Here is an 18,904-nt window from a genome sequence, read left to right as displayed (position 1 = left end):
CTGAGAGAGAGGCCAGGCCCCAGACCCCACCTTCAGGTGACTGCACCAGGTGCAAGCCCTGCCCAGGGTCCCTGTCAGCACCCGGCCCTCAGCCCCTCCACATAAGCAGCACTCCTCACGGGCTCTCTCCTGGCAGTTCTCCCTGGAAGTGTGCTGCCTGAGTCAGGGGCAAACGGTGGTCTCACTCCTGCCCCTCCACACGCCCAACTCTGCCCATCCTTACAGCCCAGCACACACTTGCTTAACTTATGGAAGATTTCTAGATCATTCTGGCCCACATGGCTCTTTCCTTCCACAGATAGCTGCTCTGACCCTCCCAGACACTGAGCCTTCCAGGATCTCAGTTGACAGCCCACGGGAACCCCAACCTCAGCCCTGTTGCCCTTCCTCACTTCCCCAAGGGCTAACTGCTGGGCAGCTGGGATACCCAAGCATCTGTCCTCCCTGCCGTCGGCCCCTCGGTCCTCCACTTACCAATCTGCCCCAAAGAACAGTCTAGTAAACCATACACCTGCCTAACAACCTCCTCAAGATGAAACTTTAGGGTCTGATTCCACTTTCAAGTGGAGCCCCGCTCCCCCTGCTCCCCCACCCACCCACGCTCCCCTTGTGGCTAATTTTGATACCACGATCAGATCAAGTCTCCAGAACCATTAAATAAAGCCACACACGGGCTGCCTGCTAACGGCCCTCGCCTGAGTGCCTCAGGCTGGCCTGCAATAAGTATTCCTAATTGTGCTTGTTAAAAAGCAGATTTATGGATCCCAATTAGGCCGCCCGCACTTCCGCAGCAGCAGTTTTCAACACACCAAACCTTCCCTCTTCCCAGGATAAAATTATTTTTTGGTGGGTGACAAGATAATTACTAAAACATAAAAGGATCCTCCCGGAACCCCACGCAGCCTCAGCAACTCTGTTAGGAGCCCTCCAGGACACGCAGGAATCTGACAGAAAATTTAAAGCCACTCCAAGCTTCCCCCTGCCGTCCCTTGGCCCTGAGAAGCATCTCCCTGGGCTCTTTTCTCCCCAACCTAGCAACCACGCCCCGAACCCTATGGCTGGCCTTGCCCACTTCTCCCATCCCTCTCCCACTTGTTTCCAGGCTGCCCCTCAATGAGGCCTGTGCCTTCTCCTTCCAGAGCCTATTCTGTCCAACAGCCTCTCCTCCCTACTCTCCTCATCCTCCTTGAAGGCCAGCTCAAACGCCTCCTCCTTCAGGAAGCCCTCATTCAAAATGCCTGACATAACTTCTTTCGTGTATGCTGTCCAAGTTCCCGCCGCAGCCGTCAGCACCTGTCTCTGCACTGGGCCGTGAACTCCCCGAGGACAGGGACTGAGTCTCACTCAGTGTGGTGGCAGCTCCAGTATTGGGCATGTGATAGACCAGCTCACTTGTTCCGTCACTCATGCATTCATTCGACAAATTGGTTGGAACCTAATCTTGAAAAATAGGCAAAATACCTAAATAGAAAGATGTGGATCAATAGAGCACTTGTATAGTATGAGGGCCTCAAGTTCAACCTTCAATAGTGTTTCCCACTCCCCCCAAAAGAGGAAGGAAGGAATGGAAGAGAAAGGAAAGAGACAGGGAGAAAGGAAGAAAGAGAGAGAGGAAACAAAAGGTAGTAGAAGGAGAGATCTGAATAGACACATCCCTAAGGAGATACACTAATAACCAATAAGCTCGTGAGAAGATGCTCGGCATCATTTAACACTGAGGAAACATGAGATGTTGCTTCCACGGCACTAGGATGGCCACAACTGGAAAGTAGATCGTACTGACAAGGATGTGGAGAAACTTACCCTCACTACTGCTGGCAGGACTATGACACAGTACAGCCAGGGCTGGGGAGATGTCTCTGTGTGGTGAGCATGTGGTACAGCATGAGGACCTGTGTTTGGAGTGCCAGGGAACATGTGTGCAGGAAGGGCAGGGCAGTGTGGCCTGGCCAACTTCAGGACCCTAAGACAAGTAGGTTGAAGGCCTGGGCTGGGAACAGCCACCAACCTGAAGGGCTCAGCCCTGCCATCTGCTCTGCAGGCCAAGGTGAGTAGACTAGTGTGGATTCACACATGGGCAGAGCCCCTTGCCTTCCAAGATCTTCCTAGGTGATTGCTCCAAAGCCAAGTGCAGGAGCCAATTCTCATCCTCTGCCCCATCCGCCAATAGTGATGCAAAAAACCATCTCTCCCCAGGAAGCTGAGGGCCAGGGAGCTAGTGGCTTTTATGAGCTGCAGTAAGTGAGGCTGCTCTGTACCCATTAGGCTCCTTGATGAGGTCAAGATTGCTCAAATGCTTCCTAATGACACCCTTAGAATGCAGGGACCCAGCAGGCTTGTCTCATCTGGTCTGACAGACATCCATATATGTGTTTGCAGACACACACTTAGGTCACACGCAAAGAGGAACAACTTACACACACACATTCCCATGCACACTCACATACACACTCTCATGCAGACACACAATTGTGATCACACACTACCACAGGTAACACAAGCAGAAGCACACAAACATGGACAACTGGCAAGAAAGTGGATGGGATTATAGTTTGCCCATCCTACAGCCTCTTTCCCTCTAGAAGGTCATGCCATTGGAGAGGCTTCCCATGAATGCAGACTGCTGATAACTCCTGCTTTGGAGGAAGTCTCCCTGGAAGCAGAGGGCCCACAGGGGACAGGGAAATCAACAGAAAACATGGGGCATGGCCAGACATGGTAGCACACATCTGCAGTCCCAACTCCAAGGATCAGAAAGGATCAGAGCCCAAGATCAGCCTTGGTAATTTAGAAAGACCCTGTGTCAATATAAAGATGGAAAAAAAAAAAAGCTAAGGATGTAGCTGAGGTAGAGCACTTGCCTAGTAAGCAAAAGGTCCTAAATTCAATCTCCAACATAAAAGGCTGGGGGTGTGCTGTGCATGTGTAGTCCCAGCACTGTAGAGGCAGAGATAGGCAGATCTCTGAGACTCTCTGGCCAGACAGCCTAGTCTACTTGGTGAGAGATCCTGTCTCAAAAAACAAAGTGAGCCAGGCAATGGTGGCACATGCCTTTAATCCCAGCACTTGGGAGGCAGAGGCAGGCGATCTCTGTGAGTTTGAGGCCAGCCTGGCTACAGAGTGAGATCCAGGACAACCATAACTATACAGAAAAACTCTGTCTAAAAAAACAAACAAACAAAAAAAGTGAACAGTTCTTGAGGAATGACACCTAAAGCTGACCTCTAGAGACACACACATGCACGCGCACACACACACACACACACATACACACGCACACACCTGCACATACACACACACACACACATACGCATGCATGTACACCCACGCATAGGCAGGAAAAAATCAGAGAGGTTTTTTGCTTTTGGCACCCATTTTCCTACATGACCCTGAGGCTCTGCTGTTCTGGTCACTAGTACAGTCACCTCGGACCTCAGTTTCCTCCCAGAGTTGTGATCACTGAAGATCAGCCCGTGTGGATGTGGCCTAGCCCAGCCTATCTGAATCCTATGAGCCTTGAGGAACTGATTGCTGTGCTCCTTGGGGTTGAACCTGATATTGGGTTTGAACAGTGAGTCCCATGGTGACTCTGTGAAGGATCATTCTCTGTTTCATATGAATAAAACAGGAGTCCTGTGTTCTAGATGGCTTGTACTTAAGATCACATAGGCAATTGGTCAGACCTGCCTTTTAACACCAGGACTTCCCACTCTTAGTGCCTACCACCCACCCCATCCCTCCTCCCTAAGCTCTGCTTTAAGCAACTTAACATGCCCTGCAGAGTAGGCAAGAGGAGGAAAAGGGGAGGAAGCAGTGGACCAGTGTCTCCCCTCCCCAGAGCAACCCAGGGTCAGGGAACTGGTATGGGGGATGGGTCCTGAAATGTCTGTTCTATCTTTACTCACTTTCTGTGTGAGGACCCTAGGGCTAGGCCAACCCCACCCTGCGTAGGCAGCCAAACACTTTACATGTCTAATCATGTCTTCTATGATAACCCAGGCCCAGGCACCCAGTGCTGAGATCCCAGCATTCTTATCAGACTCTAACTGGGGTAGGTCCCAGAAATTATACCAGGTCACCACATGACCTTGAGCCAGTGACTTCCAATCTCTAGATCTCAATGCACTCTCTGCCAAGAGGGGGGTTTGTAAGGGCCTTAGAGCAGGGATGTTCTCTGCAGGGGGAAGAGGAAGGAATATTGATATCCGTCACAGGCAAATGGGGAAGAAAACCTAGGGAGAGGAACCTTCAAGAATCAGAACACAGCAGGACCATCTTCAGAAAACTGCTCAGGAAAAGTGGCTAAGGAAAAGAGCCCATGGTCTCTCCAATGGAGAAGGTTCCAGACAGACATTGCCTCACACCTTTGAGACTAGACAGACTGTTCTCATCCCCACTAGCAGCAGGGCCAGGTTATGAATGTTAGACACCCCAGACCTCAGCCCACCTTCTACAAGTGGGCCCATGAATACCCACAGAACAGACTCTATCACCTGGGCAATGGGCTTCTGGGCATATCTGTAGTGAATTATTTTGCTTGAGTTATTCTGCCACTGTGGGTGGCACCACTCCCTAGGCAGAAGATCCTGTGCTGTTTTAGAGTGGAGTAAGTGAGCTGAGCTTGCTTTCTGAGAAGAACTTATGGGTTCACGGCTCTCTCCTACTGCCTGTGGATATAATGGAACCAGCTGCTTCTGATGCCTGACTTCCCCACCATGAGGGACCTCAAACTGAGCCAAAATAAACCTTTTGATTCTTATGTTGCTTTTGTCAGAGCATTTTGTGACTGTAACAGGAAACAGCTAAGACAGTGAGCACCCTTGGTGACGTAGCTAGGGACAGCAATAACATGCCATCTTCATAATGAGGGATGCCTCACAGTGGTTCTGCACATCAGCCAGGCACTTTGGCAGACTTCATTTCATATCATCTTAAAAATCCTTCCTAGGGAAAGGGGGAGGGGCATGAAACCAAGTAAACAAAATGCTGACAATTACAGATGGGGGCACAGTACTACACTCCCTGCTTGGAGCCAACCTGAGAATTACCATCATAAAGAGTTCAGAAAGATAAAAGAAAAAAAAAACACTCAAGAATGCAAGTGAAGAAAGATGCATTATCCTCATGCGTGTGTGTGTGTGTGTGTGTGTGTGTGTGTGTACACATGCGTCCTATTATTAGTTCGTGTGTTTTGAGCTAAGATACAATGATTAGTGCTGTCAATCTGACAGACTCTAGAGTCACCTGAGAGATGAGCCTCAGGACTTGTTAAGTGAGGAACTCAAGGCGATCCACCTGCCTCTGCCTCCTGAGGGCTGGGATTAGAGGTGCAAGCAGGGGATGATCTTGATTGAGCTAACTTAGGTGGGAGGACCCTCACACTGTGGGAGGCGCCATTTTCCAGCTGGGATCACAGAGTGGAACGGGAGCTGAGCTGCATGCATTCCACTCTCTGTGGGGGAGTGGGGGGGGGCGTCATGTGAGCAGCTGCTTCAAGCTCCTCCTCCTGCCTTGATTTCCCCATAATGATGGACTAGAACTGTGAGCCAGGATAAAACCTTTCTCGATAAAATTGCTTTTGTCGGGGTATTTTATCAACAGGAAAAGAAACTATGACGCAGGGTCTCCTCTGACTCAGGCTAGCCTTGAACTCACTGCTCGGTTTAGGAAGGAGCACGACAGTTGTTCTGACTGGGAAGACAGTGAGAAAGCCCTTTGAATGACCTTTAGAAGACCTCCCTTGCTCTTATAAAGATGTCCAATAGGAGACAGGCATGTCCTTCTTCCACTGGACACTGTCCTGTCTGGGTGCGTTGATGGGGACTCCAATAGCCATTTTACCACCATGGTCTTCCGATCGCCAGCCTGGGCCAATGCCCGGCAGAGGGCATCCAAAGGAGTGGCAAGGACCTGGGCTCTTACTACCCAAGCCTCTGAGGCCATGGTTTTCCCTTACCTGAAATTTAACTAATATAGCCACAAAGAAAGGAAAGGCTAGTCATTCCTGCCCTAAACTCAAAACTGGACCCTCTGCCTCTGAGCCCAGAGCTCTATCTCTATCTACTCCACCCAGACAGACTCAGGGATGGTTAACCCTCTTGATCTTGCACTGATAAAAGAATGCAGATCAGGCACCAGACCCAACCTCACCACCCACCCCTGCCTTCAAGCCCCAAAGGGCAAACATCCCTGCAGAGCGCTCCCTACAGATGCCCCACACCAGAGGGAAGGGGCCTAGCCCCGCCTCTGCCCCATGGGAAGCCTGTCTCCTCTCATTTCCACTGCCTTCCTCTGCGACTGCCCCATAAATCTCCAGTTTATTAATCCTTTACATGAAGCAGTCGGTGTGGGATCCTGATTTACTCCCTGTTCATAAAACACCAAGAAATTAAAGATGGAAATTACCCAGAAGGACACGAGCCTCCAGTGGGGAGTCCCTAGCAGCTCCTGGCCCGAAACCAGGTCCTCTCTGTCCTTCCTACCTTTGAAGCTCAGCAACCAGTGATGTCATCTCCCTGTCTTCATCCTCCACTTGGAAGCAATCTTGCTTCCCACCCACACCGCCAGCTAGATCCCCTTCCATGCAGCGGGACGCGAGGCATCACCCAAATGGGTATCCTCCAAACCTACTCTTTGAAGATCTTCTCTTCCTAAGTCCCTTTTGCTACACAGGGATGGAAAACTCAAGCTGGGGACAAAAATTTAAGCTGTTCAAATGTCAAAACATGGGGACTGAGGATGTAGTTTAGTTGGTAGAGTGCTTGCCTAGTGTAGACAAGATCCTAGGGTCCATCCCCAGTACTGTATCTAGCAGGCGTGGGGTTGCACACCCGTAATCCCAGCACTCTGGAGGTAGAGGGAAGAGGATACAGAGTTCATGGTCATCCTCAGCTACATAGCAAGTTTGAGGTCAGTCTGAAAAATATAAGGCATCACCTCAACCCACTCTCTTGACCAAAAAAAAAAGGTAAAACCATGTATAAAATCCAGAGACAGGACCAGAGGGAAAGCTAAAGCTTTTTAAAACATGATTGCCTGTCAAGGGGTTCAGGTGCCCGAGACCACTCTCATTCCTCAGCCTGGGAGCAATACCCTACCCCCAACACCCCAAGCCCTCCTAGCTAGTCAGCCCCCTGATGCTTCTTAAAGTCCAACAGATGCTGGATCCTTCTAGTAGCGTTGTGGGGGATCTCAAGGCTCCCACTCCGGTGGCTCACACTGCATCCAGCAGTTGGTTTCCAAGCCCCACCTCTTCCCACAGGTCAGAGAGCACCCCACACAGGCATTTGAGCCATTTCAAGGCCAAGCTACCCTAGTTCCGTGTGACAGCAGATCTTCACAGAAGCACTGGCTATGGGAGCCATGCTTGTCTAGATTCCTGTCACATGGGGCTCCCTGGGGGTTTTGAGGACATAATACAGGGAACAGAAAGCGGGATCCCCTGGAGGAGAAAGCCTTCCTGGAGAAAGCAGTGTCTGGCTGACCTCTGGAGAAGAAGAAAGGGTCAGCCCACCAAAGGAAGCCTGAAGGACATCGCATGAGGCAACAGCAGGAGTCGGCAGAGAGGTGGGCCATGGTCCCGTGGTGCAGAAGGCATGCAGAAGCCTGGGGACCATGCGACTTGGTGAAGGGGAGGAGGATTATGGAGAGAGGCAGCTAACTGGGCCTTGACTGCCACACTAATGAGTTTTGACTTTATCCTGAGGGCAACGGAGAAGCATTAAAGGGTTTCCGACAGTGCAGTAACCTGGTCCACTTTGCACTCAGAAAGATCCTTCATCCAGCCTCAGAAAGTATGGACTAAGATGGACTGAAGGAGTGGGGGACAGGGACTGTGCCCGTGTGGAGGCTCCTGGGCAAGGAGCGAGGCTGCCCTTCACCCACCAGAATGACAAGATGGAAAATAGGTCTTGGATGTATAGGGCAGGCTACCCTGAAGAGAGGTGGCTTGAACCCAAATCCTCTAACCCAGGAGAGGTCCCTGTGAGCATGTGCCCACCTGCGACAATGGTTGTTTGTCTCTGTCACACTCTTTCTCAGGTGCCCCCATGTGCTTTGCGTGACCAGTCCCCTTCTCCATGGCCCTGTGTACTGCCCTCTGAGGCTGAGTCACACTGGACAGTGTGTCTCTTCATTCCCACAGACATAGTCCCTCTAGGATGGGCCCTGTTGTCCTCATTCCTGACACGGGAGCTATAGAGCATTCCAAGATCAACTTAGAGGTTGGGGCTTTTCATGGAACCCACTCTTTGCAGAACAGGCAAGTCCCCTAAGGTCCAATGGGGTCCAAAACCTTGTCTCCTTCCAAATAATTTTTCTCCAGAGGAATCTCCTCCATACCTCTTTCTTTTTCTTTCCTTTTCTCACGACAGGGTCTCATTGTAGCCCAAGCTGGAGTCAAACTCCCTAAATAACCAAGGACAGCCTTGAACCTCTAATCATGCTACCTCGACCTCCCCAGTGCTTGGGCACGAATCACCCTGCCATTTATTTAGTGCTGGGGTGGAACCTATGGCTGTGTGCATGCTAGGCCAGCACCCTACAACTGAGCCACGACTCTCCCCACTTCACTGCCATAAGGAAGCCTGGTTTCAGGGCCTAACCTGTGTACGATATTGAATTCTCACACAGTTAGTTATGCAGAGCGGTGTCCATGCTGCTATCCCACCAGCTGGGAAACATCAGGCACTCCTTCCAGATCCACCTGCCTGCAGAGAGGGTCAGGGACTCATGAAAACCTGTGTCTTCATCTGCAGCACAAGCAACTTAGAAGAGGATGTCCTCACAGAGTGTGAGAGGGCTGGGCAGGAGGGCCATCAAGAAGCTGACAGGAAAGGGCTGGGTAGCTCAGTTGGTGGCGCGTTTGCCTAGCATGCTCAAATGGCTTGGGTTTAATTCCCTGCACCTCGTAAGCCAGGTATGGTGCTGTGCACCTGCAGTCCCAGGATGTGGGAGGCAGACATGAAAGGATCTGAAGTTCAAGGTTACCCTCAGGTAGATAGTGAACTCAAGTCCAGCCTAGGCTACATCAGACCTCAGCTAAAAATATTTTTTTAAATGTTAAAAAAAATGGCCACCATCTCACTTGGGTGCTGTGCTTTCTGGAGGGCAGGCTGCTTGCCCTCTCTTTCTCCTCCATGGCTTCACTCTCTGTGAAGGTGAGGAGATCCACTGCACAATGGTAAGAGGACAGATAAGCCACTCTCCTATCTGGGTGGGTATAAATCATAGTGGGAGCTTTTGGGCTGGTGTCTTCTTTGGCATTCAAAGTGTCATTAATTATACATTAAGTGTTTGAAGGAAAAGACATCAGTCGCCTATAGGATGTGTTTGCATAGTAATAGAGGATTGATTAGATGCAATATCTATACTGTGGGCTACTGGGATTGGGCTCCCCAGCTTTGCTGCGGCAGTAAATTACAGCCACAAAAATCTCAGCCATGGTAAATTGTGGCATCTGAGTTGCTGAAAGGACTCTCAGTGCCTACGAATGAGAGACAGTAGTCACCTGGCCAAGAGCTGGAAGCAAGCAGGGCCTCATGCCCACTACTGGGAACCCAGCACCCAGCCCAGCCCAGGCCTGAGCTCACTGCATCTGCAGAAGCTCAAACAGACAGACAAGGAGCCACTTCCTAAACCTGAATTCTGCTAACAGCTCAGTCACGACTCCCTCTGGGAGTCGGAGGCTTGAGTAAAAAGATGTGAACGTTGCTTCTTCAACTGAAGAGACTGTGTGTCCCCTTTTAATGAGAAGCTAGGGAGGCCTGGAGTAGGCTGCTCCCACTCCTGGGGAGATGAAGCCTGCCAAAATCCTGCAGTCTGGAACCCATGCTGGTGCCTCCCAGTGGCAGGAAGGATAGGCTTCCACCTGAGAAGCAGTGACAAATGACAGTATTTGCCGTGTGCCAGGCCAGGTCCACACCTGATGTATGGATTAGCTGGCTTGACCCTCCAGCAACCCTGTGTGCCAAATGATACCATGCAAGGGCAGGAAGGTCAGCTCAGTGTATAAAATGATGGCTGTGTAAGCATGAGGACCTGGGTTCAGATCTCCAGCGGTCAAGTAAAAAGCCAAGTAGAGAAATATGCCCATAATCCCAGCATTGGAGGAGTGGAGACCAGAGGCTCTCTGGGGTTTGCTGGATAGTTGGTCTAGCCAATTGGTGAGCTCCAGGTTCAGTGAGAGACCCTGTCTCAAAAGATAGGATGAAGAGTGATTGAGGAAGACCCTCAATACCCATGTCTGACTTTCATATGCATATGCACAATGTATACACATACAAATAAACAAATCATGTATAGATGGGGAAACTAAGGCACAGGGGAGCAACATTCCCAAGACACCAGCGTTAAAAGGGTGCTTTGGTTGAAACCTTCCCTGATCTCCTCATTTAAAACTGCAGTCCTCCCCAGCCCACCACTTCCCCCTTCTCTTGTCACCTTGTCATCTGCTAACTTATTTATACTCTAGTGACCCACAGGGACAAGGGGTGGGGGGCGTCTGTCTCTCTTGTATTGTCACAGCTTTACCATCACAGCCCACCTCAGGCACTCAGGAAAGACTCCGTGGAGGGACTGTTGAGTCACTCATCCAAGATGACCCAGCTTTTGAGCACAGAACTGGATTCAAATCTAGACACACTGGTCTCTGACTCAGGATCCTGCATGACAGAGCTTACCAAGAAAGAGTCTTCTCTCTGATTGAAATGTGTGAGTGTTGTTGGGTGCCAGCTCCCCGCACAGTGAGTGAGACTCCCCTGGCAACAGCAAGCTGGGAACCTTTCTAGTTCCCCACCCCAGCTGAGCTAGGAATAAAGCCAGGACTTATGGAAATGGCTCCCATCTGACTCTTTGCGAGCAAACTCATGCAGATCTAAGAATGAGTCCTTTCCAGACACCTCACTTGGTCAAGAGCTGCTGCACTTCTCCCCATAGAGCCCGACTCCAGCACCTGGTCCCAAGAATGAATTTGTCTACGGACTGGGGGGGGGGGGGGGGCAGATGAGACTGTGTGCCCAAATTTGCTGAGCTCCACTCAACTCCCAGGTCACCAGCCACCATCTGCATGAGGGCCACAGTCTCAGCTAACACTGCTCCTATCCCAGCATCCCCTGGTGAGCCAACATTGGTACAGTCTCCATCACACTCAAGAGCAGCAGTGCCCCAGCACAGGTTCCTTCTCCAGACCCAAAGAGAGTCAAATATTCTTTGCACCCAGAGGCAGCACCCACCAGGGGAGGGAGCCAGAATTTCAGAGGTCCAGGCAATAGAAGCCAATGTTCCACCCTGGTACTTGGACCAAAGAGTTAATAGATAAGCCCTCCCCTCTTCCAACATACAGCTATGGAGTCATGAAACACCACTCACTCGTCAGAGCATCCTTTGGTCCTCCTGAGCTGGGCCTGGCTTGCCTTTACTCCTCCTGCTTCCTTGTCCTATATCCCTTTTCCTCCCCCTCTCTTTGCTCTCAGATAGCAATCCTGTCCCCCACTGAAGCACCTTTTTTATTGGTGTTATGTGTGTATACATTCATATGTATATGTTTGAGTATGTAGGCCAGATGTTAACCTCGGGTGTCATTCTTCAACCCCTGTCCAGCTTGTTCTTGAGACAGGGTCTCTCACTGATACCTGGCTCCGTCTCTTGCTGCACACACATGAGGGCCTGAGTTGAGATTCCCCAACATCCATGCAAGAAGCCAGGTAGGGCAGTGCACTCTTGTAACCTCAGCATGGGAGGCAAAGCCAGGTGGATCCCTAGAGCTCACTGGCCAGCCAGCCTAGCCAAATCTGTGAGCTCCAAGTTCAGTGAGAAACCCTGCCTCAAAAATCAATCAATAAATCAATAAGGCAGAGAGTGATCAAGAATGGTACTCAACATCAAGCATGTACACACAGCTAATGAGAAGCAGAACCAGGACTGCAATCCACATCCACAGAGGGAACACAGAGCCAGGAGCTGGCCTATACTTGGATGTAGCCTTCCTGGGGAAGCCTTTGGAAAACCTCCTGCGACATTAGATGGCTGATGATGTGTTAGGGGTTTGAAAGGAAAGGAAAAGACACACTTCATCCTCTTTGTTTCCCAAGGCTAGCCCAGGCCCATTGCCTCTCTGGTATCTAGATAGGAACAGGGTGAGGGGTGAAGCTTCCCTGCTTTTTCCTTCTGCAGAACTAAGCCCGGGAACTGGAGAAGCAGGGGACAGACCCTCGCTGGGTTGGTCCCTATCCACACCTGCCTCAAGAGATGAGGACATCTCCTCCATCACTGTTCTCCCAAAGCCCAGGACCTCCACCCACAGAGCCAGGGCCTTTACCTGGCAGCTGGGGGAGCTGAGAGAAATGCAAAGGTTTCTGGCACTTCTTCCTGCTGCCCCCTTCCCCCTAATTCTGGGAAGAAAGTCTGAATCAGAAAGAATAAAATAAAAAGCCAAAAAGGCTTACTATAATGACCTTCAAGAAAAGCCAACTGCGTTTTACCTTGAGAACAGCAGAACTGAAAGTCTGTATGGACCATGTAAATGAGATGCAAACACAAATGCAAATGGCCTAGGGCTGTCCTGGCTGCAGTAGCTGCAGTGCCCAGAGTGCCTCTAGACTAGAGGGAGGTAAGGGGAAGGGACAGAGGACAATTAGCAAGGGCTCCGGGGACTGGGAGAGGCTTGTCTAGGGGTGGGAAGAAGAGGCAAGGGACAATCTAAAGGCTTTAGAGAGAGGACTCAGGACCCAGGGTGTTCTGTGCACTAGGAAGCTTACCAGCCCCGGCAAGATCTGGCCGTACTGGGTCTTCAATGTGTGCAGAGACTTGTCCAGACTGAGGATGGCGACACTCAGAGACACAGCCACTTACAGACAAAAACACACAAAGTCACACCACAAACACATAGACACACAGGGACTGGCTCTCGTCCCTTTCCATGACACTATGCAGAAACAGATAATAGGTGCATATTCATAGAAAACACACAACACACCGAGAGACACCAGCACTTACCAAGGCCCATGAGGAGACACAGCCCTCATCTACAGATACAAGGCAGCCAAGCAGGTCTGTCTGGAAAGAAAGATCCAAATGACTGAAACACCTGCGTGACTTGGGAACTTGAACCCACAAAGCAGCCTTAAGAAGTAGGGCTGATTATTTAATATTCATGGACAAGGAGAAGGAGGAGCCCCAAAGGCGAGCTGAGCCAGGCATGATGGTGTGTATGTAATCCCAGAATTTGAGAGGTGGAGGCAGGAAGATCAAGGCCGGTCTCCATAGGAGTCCGAAGCCCGTTTGGGGTCTACAGGACACTGTTTAAAAGAATTAAAAAATCCCCAGCACTCGGGAGGCAGAGCCAGGCGGATCTCTGTGAGTTCGAGGCCAGCCTGGTCTCCTAAGCGAGTTCCAGGAAAGGCGCAAAGCTACACAGAGAAACCCTGTCTCGAAAAACCAAAAAAAAAAAAAAAAAAAAAAAAAAAAAAAAAAAAAAGAATTAAAAAATCCCAGCACTTGGGAGGCAGAGCCAGGCGGATCTCTGTGAGTTCGAGGCCAGCCTGGGCTACCAAGTGAGTCCCGGGAAAGGCGCAAAGCTACACAGAGAAACCCTGTCTCGAAAAACCAAAAAAAAAAAAAAAAAAAGCCAAAGGTCACCAAAAGCAACAGCAAAGAGCAAGAGAAAGAATGAACTAATGTTTGCTGCAGTGGGAAGCCCAGGCCTTGCACGTGCTAGTGAAGACCTCCACCCTGGAGCTCACCACAGCCCAAGACACTTTTTTTTTTTTTTTTGGTTTTTTCGAGACAGGGTTTCTCTGTGTAGCTTTGCGCCTTTCCTGGAACTCGCTTTGGAGACCAGGCTGGCCTCGAACTCACAGAGATCCGCCTGGCTCTGCCTCCCGAGTGCTAGGATTAAAGGCGTGCGCCACCACCGCCCGGCTTCAAGACACTTTTTATTTGAGAGAGAGAGAGAGAGAGAGAGAGAGAGAGAGAGAGAGAGAGAGAGAGAGAGAGAGAGGTCTCCTCCAAGGCTGACCTCAAACTTGAGATCCTCCTGCCTCAGACTCCTGAGTGTTGTAAATACAGAGGCCCAACTACGCCCAACCCAAGACAAAGTAGCTACCACTACGCTCAACTCAAGACAAAGTTTTGTTTTTTGTTTTTTTGGGGGGAGGGTTGGTTTTTTTTGTTTGTTTGTTTGTTTGTTTTTGAGGCAGGGTCTCATGTAGCTCAAGCTAGTTTCCAACTTACTTGTAGGAGGATACTCTTAAACTCCCAATCCTCCTGCCTCCACTTCCCAAGTGCTGAGATTACAGGTGTGCTCCACAACCCCTGGTTTTTATGCAGGTCTAGAGACTGAATCTAGGGCTTCAGGCGAGCTAGGCCAGCCCTTACCTACCGAGCCACACCCTCAGCTTAAGCCCCCACCCTCGCCCCATTTTTGTTGATGCCACATGCTGTAGAGTTTCCTTTCTGTCTGTTTCCCTCAGAACCTTCCCGATTCCAGTGGGACCGAGAAACGCCTGCCAGGTCCTGCCTTCCCACCTGGCGGCCCGGCCGGCCGGTGGGTTTCCTCCCCAACCTGGTCCTTCCTTGAAGGCTCGCAGGCCTTTCCTTTTTCCCATCCCGCTCTGTCATCTCTGCTGAGAGGACTTGTTAATTCTGGTCTGTGGGTAATCTAATTTGGAAATCTGAAGGAGGAAAGAAACAATTTCCAAATGGGATACAAGACAGGGTTTTCAGAAGCCACCTGTCCCTGGGTGACTGTTCACAGAAAAGAATGACTCTTTCCCCAAAAGTATACAAACTTGAAATGCCACCCTGCCCACTCGCTCCTCCACACACAAAAAGAAATGTGCTTTTTCAGAGCAGAGAATGAATAAGCTTTCTTGCTTCCTGCCACAATGCACGGAGTCATTCTGGGAAGTTGCCACCCCTCCAGGTCTCCATGTCCCTAGTTACCTGTAAGAGGCAGAACAAGCTAGCTGGGGGGGGGGGGGGGGGATGGGGCGGGGAGGCTTTGTCCCTCTCACACCTTGTAGACATCCTGACATTCACCCCACAGCATTCCCCAGAATTGTGCCCTGTCCCCGGTGAGTCCCTGCTAACGCCAGGGTAGAAGGGCAGCTGACTCCAGAAAAAGACCCAGAGTGAAGCTCACCCACCACCCGAGCCCCAAGCCCGTCCACCTAAGACCCTTTGCATCTGCCTGGTAAGTGCTCCGGGTGAGAAGGGAGGGAGGTCAACAGAGAACAGGGCAGCCTTAAAACACGAGGTCTGATTACCAGCGCGCACCCGAGGGGCTGCAAAATGCCAGCTCGCTGGCTCTGAGTGTAGTTCAGAGCCTCAGACTCCCTTTCTGAATTAATATTCATGGGGCTGGCATGCCATTTATTTGCATATGTAGATTATTGCTCATCCTCTGCAGGAAAGAAAAAGTTTGGGGGTGTTTATATTTATTGTATTTATTTTAAGCTCGAGTGATCCAAAGCAGGCAGGTCAGGCCAGGGAAGGGCAGCTTCCCAGAGCAGAAAAGTAGATCCTAGCTAGATAGGACCCACAAAGCCAACTCCAAAGCAGTCTTTGGAAGGCACCCCAGGAAGCCCCTCACTCAGAAGACCCTAGAAGGTTACCATTCGAGGTAGGCATCCTGTTTGGGCCTGTCACTTGAACTTTTTAAGACCTTGCTTCTTTTATTCACATGTGTGTTTGTGTTTGCATGCATCCGGAGGCCAGGTGTTGGATTTGGGAGACTTCTTCCACCATTCTCCATTCTAAGACCTTGTCTGAGGAGGCAGCATGGGTTTAGAGCACACACGCAATCCAAGAGCTTACTAAACCACAGCACCTTGATGGGGCTCTAGCCCCTTCCCTCGTGGGCTAAATGTCCTACACTCCTGGTGTCTCAGGAAAGCTTCCACTCTGCTCACAGTCATCAGAAGCCGTCAGAGACTCTGAGAACCTTTTTTCAGTCTTCCCCTCCTGGGCCACTGGCCTCATCCCCCTTTTCCGCCTCAAATAAAGTGTTCACCAAGAGGCTGGCAGTCTGAAGTAAGTAGTTCAAAGTTCTCGGGACCCACTAAAGCAACCGTGCAGAATGAGACCAGAAACCAGCAGACCAGGGGCAGCAAGAATGTCCACAAGATGCTTAAGCATAAATAGATGAAGGGCCAGCCCTGTTCCCCCACTCCTCGGTGCCCCCTGCTGGCCACTTCTGCTCCCTGACCCCTTGCAGATAGTTACAGTTTATAGTGACTATAAACTGCCTAAAGTATGTTCCACATATGGGAGGCATTCGTTAAAATTAGTCCCTTCAATTGAGATTGAGTGGGAAAAAAACAGTGATTTTCTTCAGGAAAATAATCTATTCCTGTGGTTTATGAATTCAATAAATATCTGCTGAGAGAGCCAGGCCTGGTGGTGCACGCCTGTAATCCCAGCACTCAGGAGGATCAAGAATCCAAGGTCATCTGCGGCTACACATTGAGTTCAAGGCCAGTCTGTGCTGTTTGAGACCCTGTCTCAATAAAGAAACAAATGTCCATTGAATTGTCCCGTATGCACAAGGCCCTGGTTCAACCCCATCTACTGGCCACAGTGATGGCCACAAGGAAGGACCCAGCCCACTCCATCTTGGATCTCAATGAGTTTAGGATCCAACTGGGAGAGACAAGGAACACCCTGAAATGATGCTGAATAGCATGACCAGCAGTGTCCTATTAAACACAGAATGTGCGGTGTGGGCAGTAATTGCTACAGATGTTCGGGGAAGGAGAGGTCAATACTTCAAGAGCACTGTGGGTACCAGTACTTAGGGAAGCTCTAATGAGGATACAGCTCGGAGCAGGCTTTAAAGGGAGGGGTACTTCCAGAAAACCCAGAGAAGGGCAAGACTTGCTGCCTTGGCAAAAAGGCCTAGAGGTGAAGTGGGAAGAGGGACCTAGCAGGGGAGGTAGGGAGAGGCATAGAGGAGAGGTGGGGAGAGGTCTTGAGGTGAGGAGAGGAAAGGCCTAGCAGGGGAAGAGAAAAGATAAGACCTGGGCAGAAGGAGTTTCCGCCTCATCCTGTGAGTTCTCTGAGGACCTGTAAGGTGAAAGATCCATGTAACCCTGCTTGGGAGATATTGTGAAGAAAGAAAAGACAGAAAAGTCCTCGGCTGCTTGGCAGTAGCCCCAGAACTGTACAAGCGGCTCATAGTATGGGTTCAGAACTCACAGCCTCCTCTGCACTGACATCTACTGACATCTACACGGTCTCCTTCATAGAGCCCCTCAGACTGTTCTGGAAAGTGTGTCCTTCCATGCGTCTACCCCTCCACCACAGGATGACAACACGGGAGGCTGGTGTTGCCACCCAGCACACCAAAGGGGATCCCTCAGGCCAGAAAGATAGATCATGGAAAAAGAGTAAAGACAACGGTTGTGCTTGGACATTGGGAAGGGAATGTCAGAGTCACAGGGATACCAAAAGGTGCTGCTAACGTTGAGTCCCCACACTGAGAACAGGGTTCTGCTAGTGAGAACAGCGTCCAGAATGGAAGACGCCTGAGGAATGGAGGACATCAGATTTCACGGTAGTAGTCAGACATCAAATACTACTAATATTATCCAAGCTGGTGCCGTGTTTACACCTGTAATCCCATCGCTCAGGACACTGAAACAAGAAGATTGACAGTTCAAGCCCAGCTCAAGCTACATAGCAAGACCTATTTCAAAAAAAGATCTCATAAAGCCAGATAAGGTGATACAGGCCTGTCACCCCAGGATTCTGAAGGTAGAGGTAAGAGCATCAGAAGTTCAAGGTCATCCTCATCCGCACAATGAGTTTGAGGCCAGCCTGGGCTACATGAGACTCCATGTCAAAGATACACATCAAAAACCCCACAGTGAGCTGGGCGGTGGTGGCACACGCCTTTAATCCCAGCACTCGGGAGGCAGAGGCAGGCGGATCTCTGTGAGTTCGAGGCCAGCCTGGTCTACAGAGTGAGTTCCAGGAAAGGCGCAAAGCTACAGAGAAACCCTGTCTCGAAAAACCAAAAAAAAAAAAACCCACAGTGATGACGATGACGACGACAATGACGGCAGTGGTGGTGGTGGTGATGGTCATGATGATGATGATGATGATGATGATGACGACGACATAATGCAGTTAATGCTGAGACATGGCCTAAGAGGTCAAGACTGATGAACCAAGTAAGACTGTAAGCCAGGAGTCTAGCACTGCGATGGAGCAGCTGAGAGCTGCCTCTGAGTCACGATGATGATATCTACCCAACAAGCGCCATCAACTGCAAGCCTAGGTTTGTGCTTCAGTGGGTACAGCACTTGCCCGACATGCAAGAAGCCCTGGGTTTGAACCCCCAAACCACATAAACCCAATGTGGGAGATGATAGAGGCAGGAGGATTCAAAGTTCAAGGTCATCCTCAGCTAGCTAGGGAATCTGGGACGCCTAAGACCTTGTCTCGTTAGCCTGATTTGTTCCATGCCACCAGCAAAAAGGAAAAGGCAAGAATAAACCAGGCAGACGGAGCTTTCAACCTTCCTGACTTCAGGGCTAGAGTCTGGGGATATGCCCTGAAGCACTCCCAGCCTGGGAAGCCTGCCATGACTGCTATGGCTCCCACTGGTGGCATGGTCTCCTGCTACGGTTGCTTTTCTGGCCATATATCCTCCTCTGGCTCTGCCTTCTGACTGTCTGTTGATGAATGTGGTAGAATCCACCACATCTCCCAAACAAGGTTATACATTCCCTGATGGTCAAGGTCAAATCTTCCAATCCTCTTACTTGTCTTGTATTGGTCAAATGTAGTTCTTGGGCTAACTCAGATTTATCTTCCCAATCAACCCCATTATACAGATGAGTAAACTGAGGGCATAAAAGGTTAAAATCCTTTGCCCAAAGTCATGAGGTTTAAAAAAGGGGAG

The 18,904-nt window shown here is 50.3% G+C and overlaps 1 protein-coding gene across 3 annotated transcripts in view; it reads right to left on the bottom strand.

The window, feature by feature from the left end:
• Megf11 (multiple EGF like domains 11) overlaps positions 1-18,904 on the bottom strand; it is a 330,509-nt gene that overhangs the window by 305,022 nt on the left and 6,583 nt on the right. Inside the window, exon 2 of one of the 3 annotated variants that reach the window (XM_052711804.1) lies at positions 12,994-13,053. The exons of the other annotated variants lie outside the window; for them this stretch is intronic. Within the exon in view, the coding sequence (XP_052567764.1) occupies positions 12,994-13,022 (29 nt within the window). The 5' untranslated portion in view covers positions 13,023-13,053. The remainder of the gene's footprint in view (positions 1-12,993; positions 13,054-18,904) is intronic. 3 annotated transcript variants of the gene reach the window in all.

Source organism: Peromyscus californicus, unplaced genomic scaffold (genome assembly GCF_007827085.1).
Source record: "Peromyscus californicus insignis strain IS unplaced genomic scaffold, ASM782708v3 Scaffold_11__1_contigs__length_118956290, whole genome shotgun sequence".
In the NCBI taxonomy this organism is placed as follows: domain Eukaryota; kingdom Metazoa; phylum Chordata; class Mammalia; order Rodentia; family Cricetidae; genus Peromyscus; species Peromyscus californicus.
Note: the sequence above shows the minus strand (reverse complement) of the source record. Positions and strands in the feature narration are given on the sequence as shown.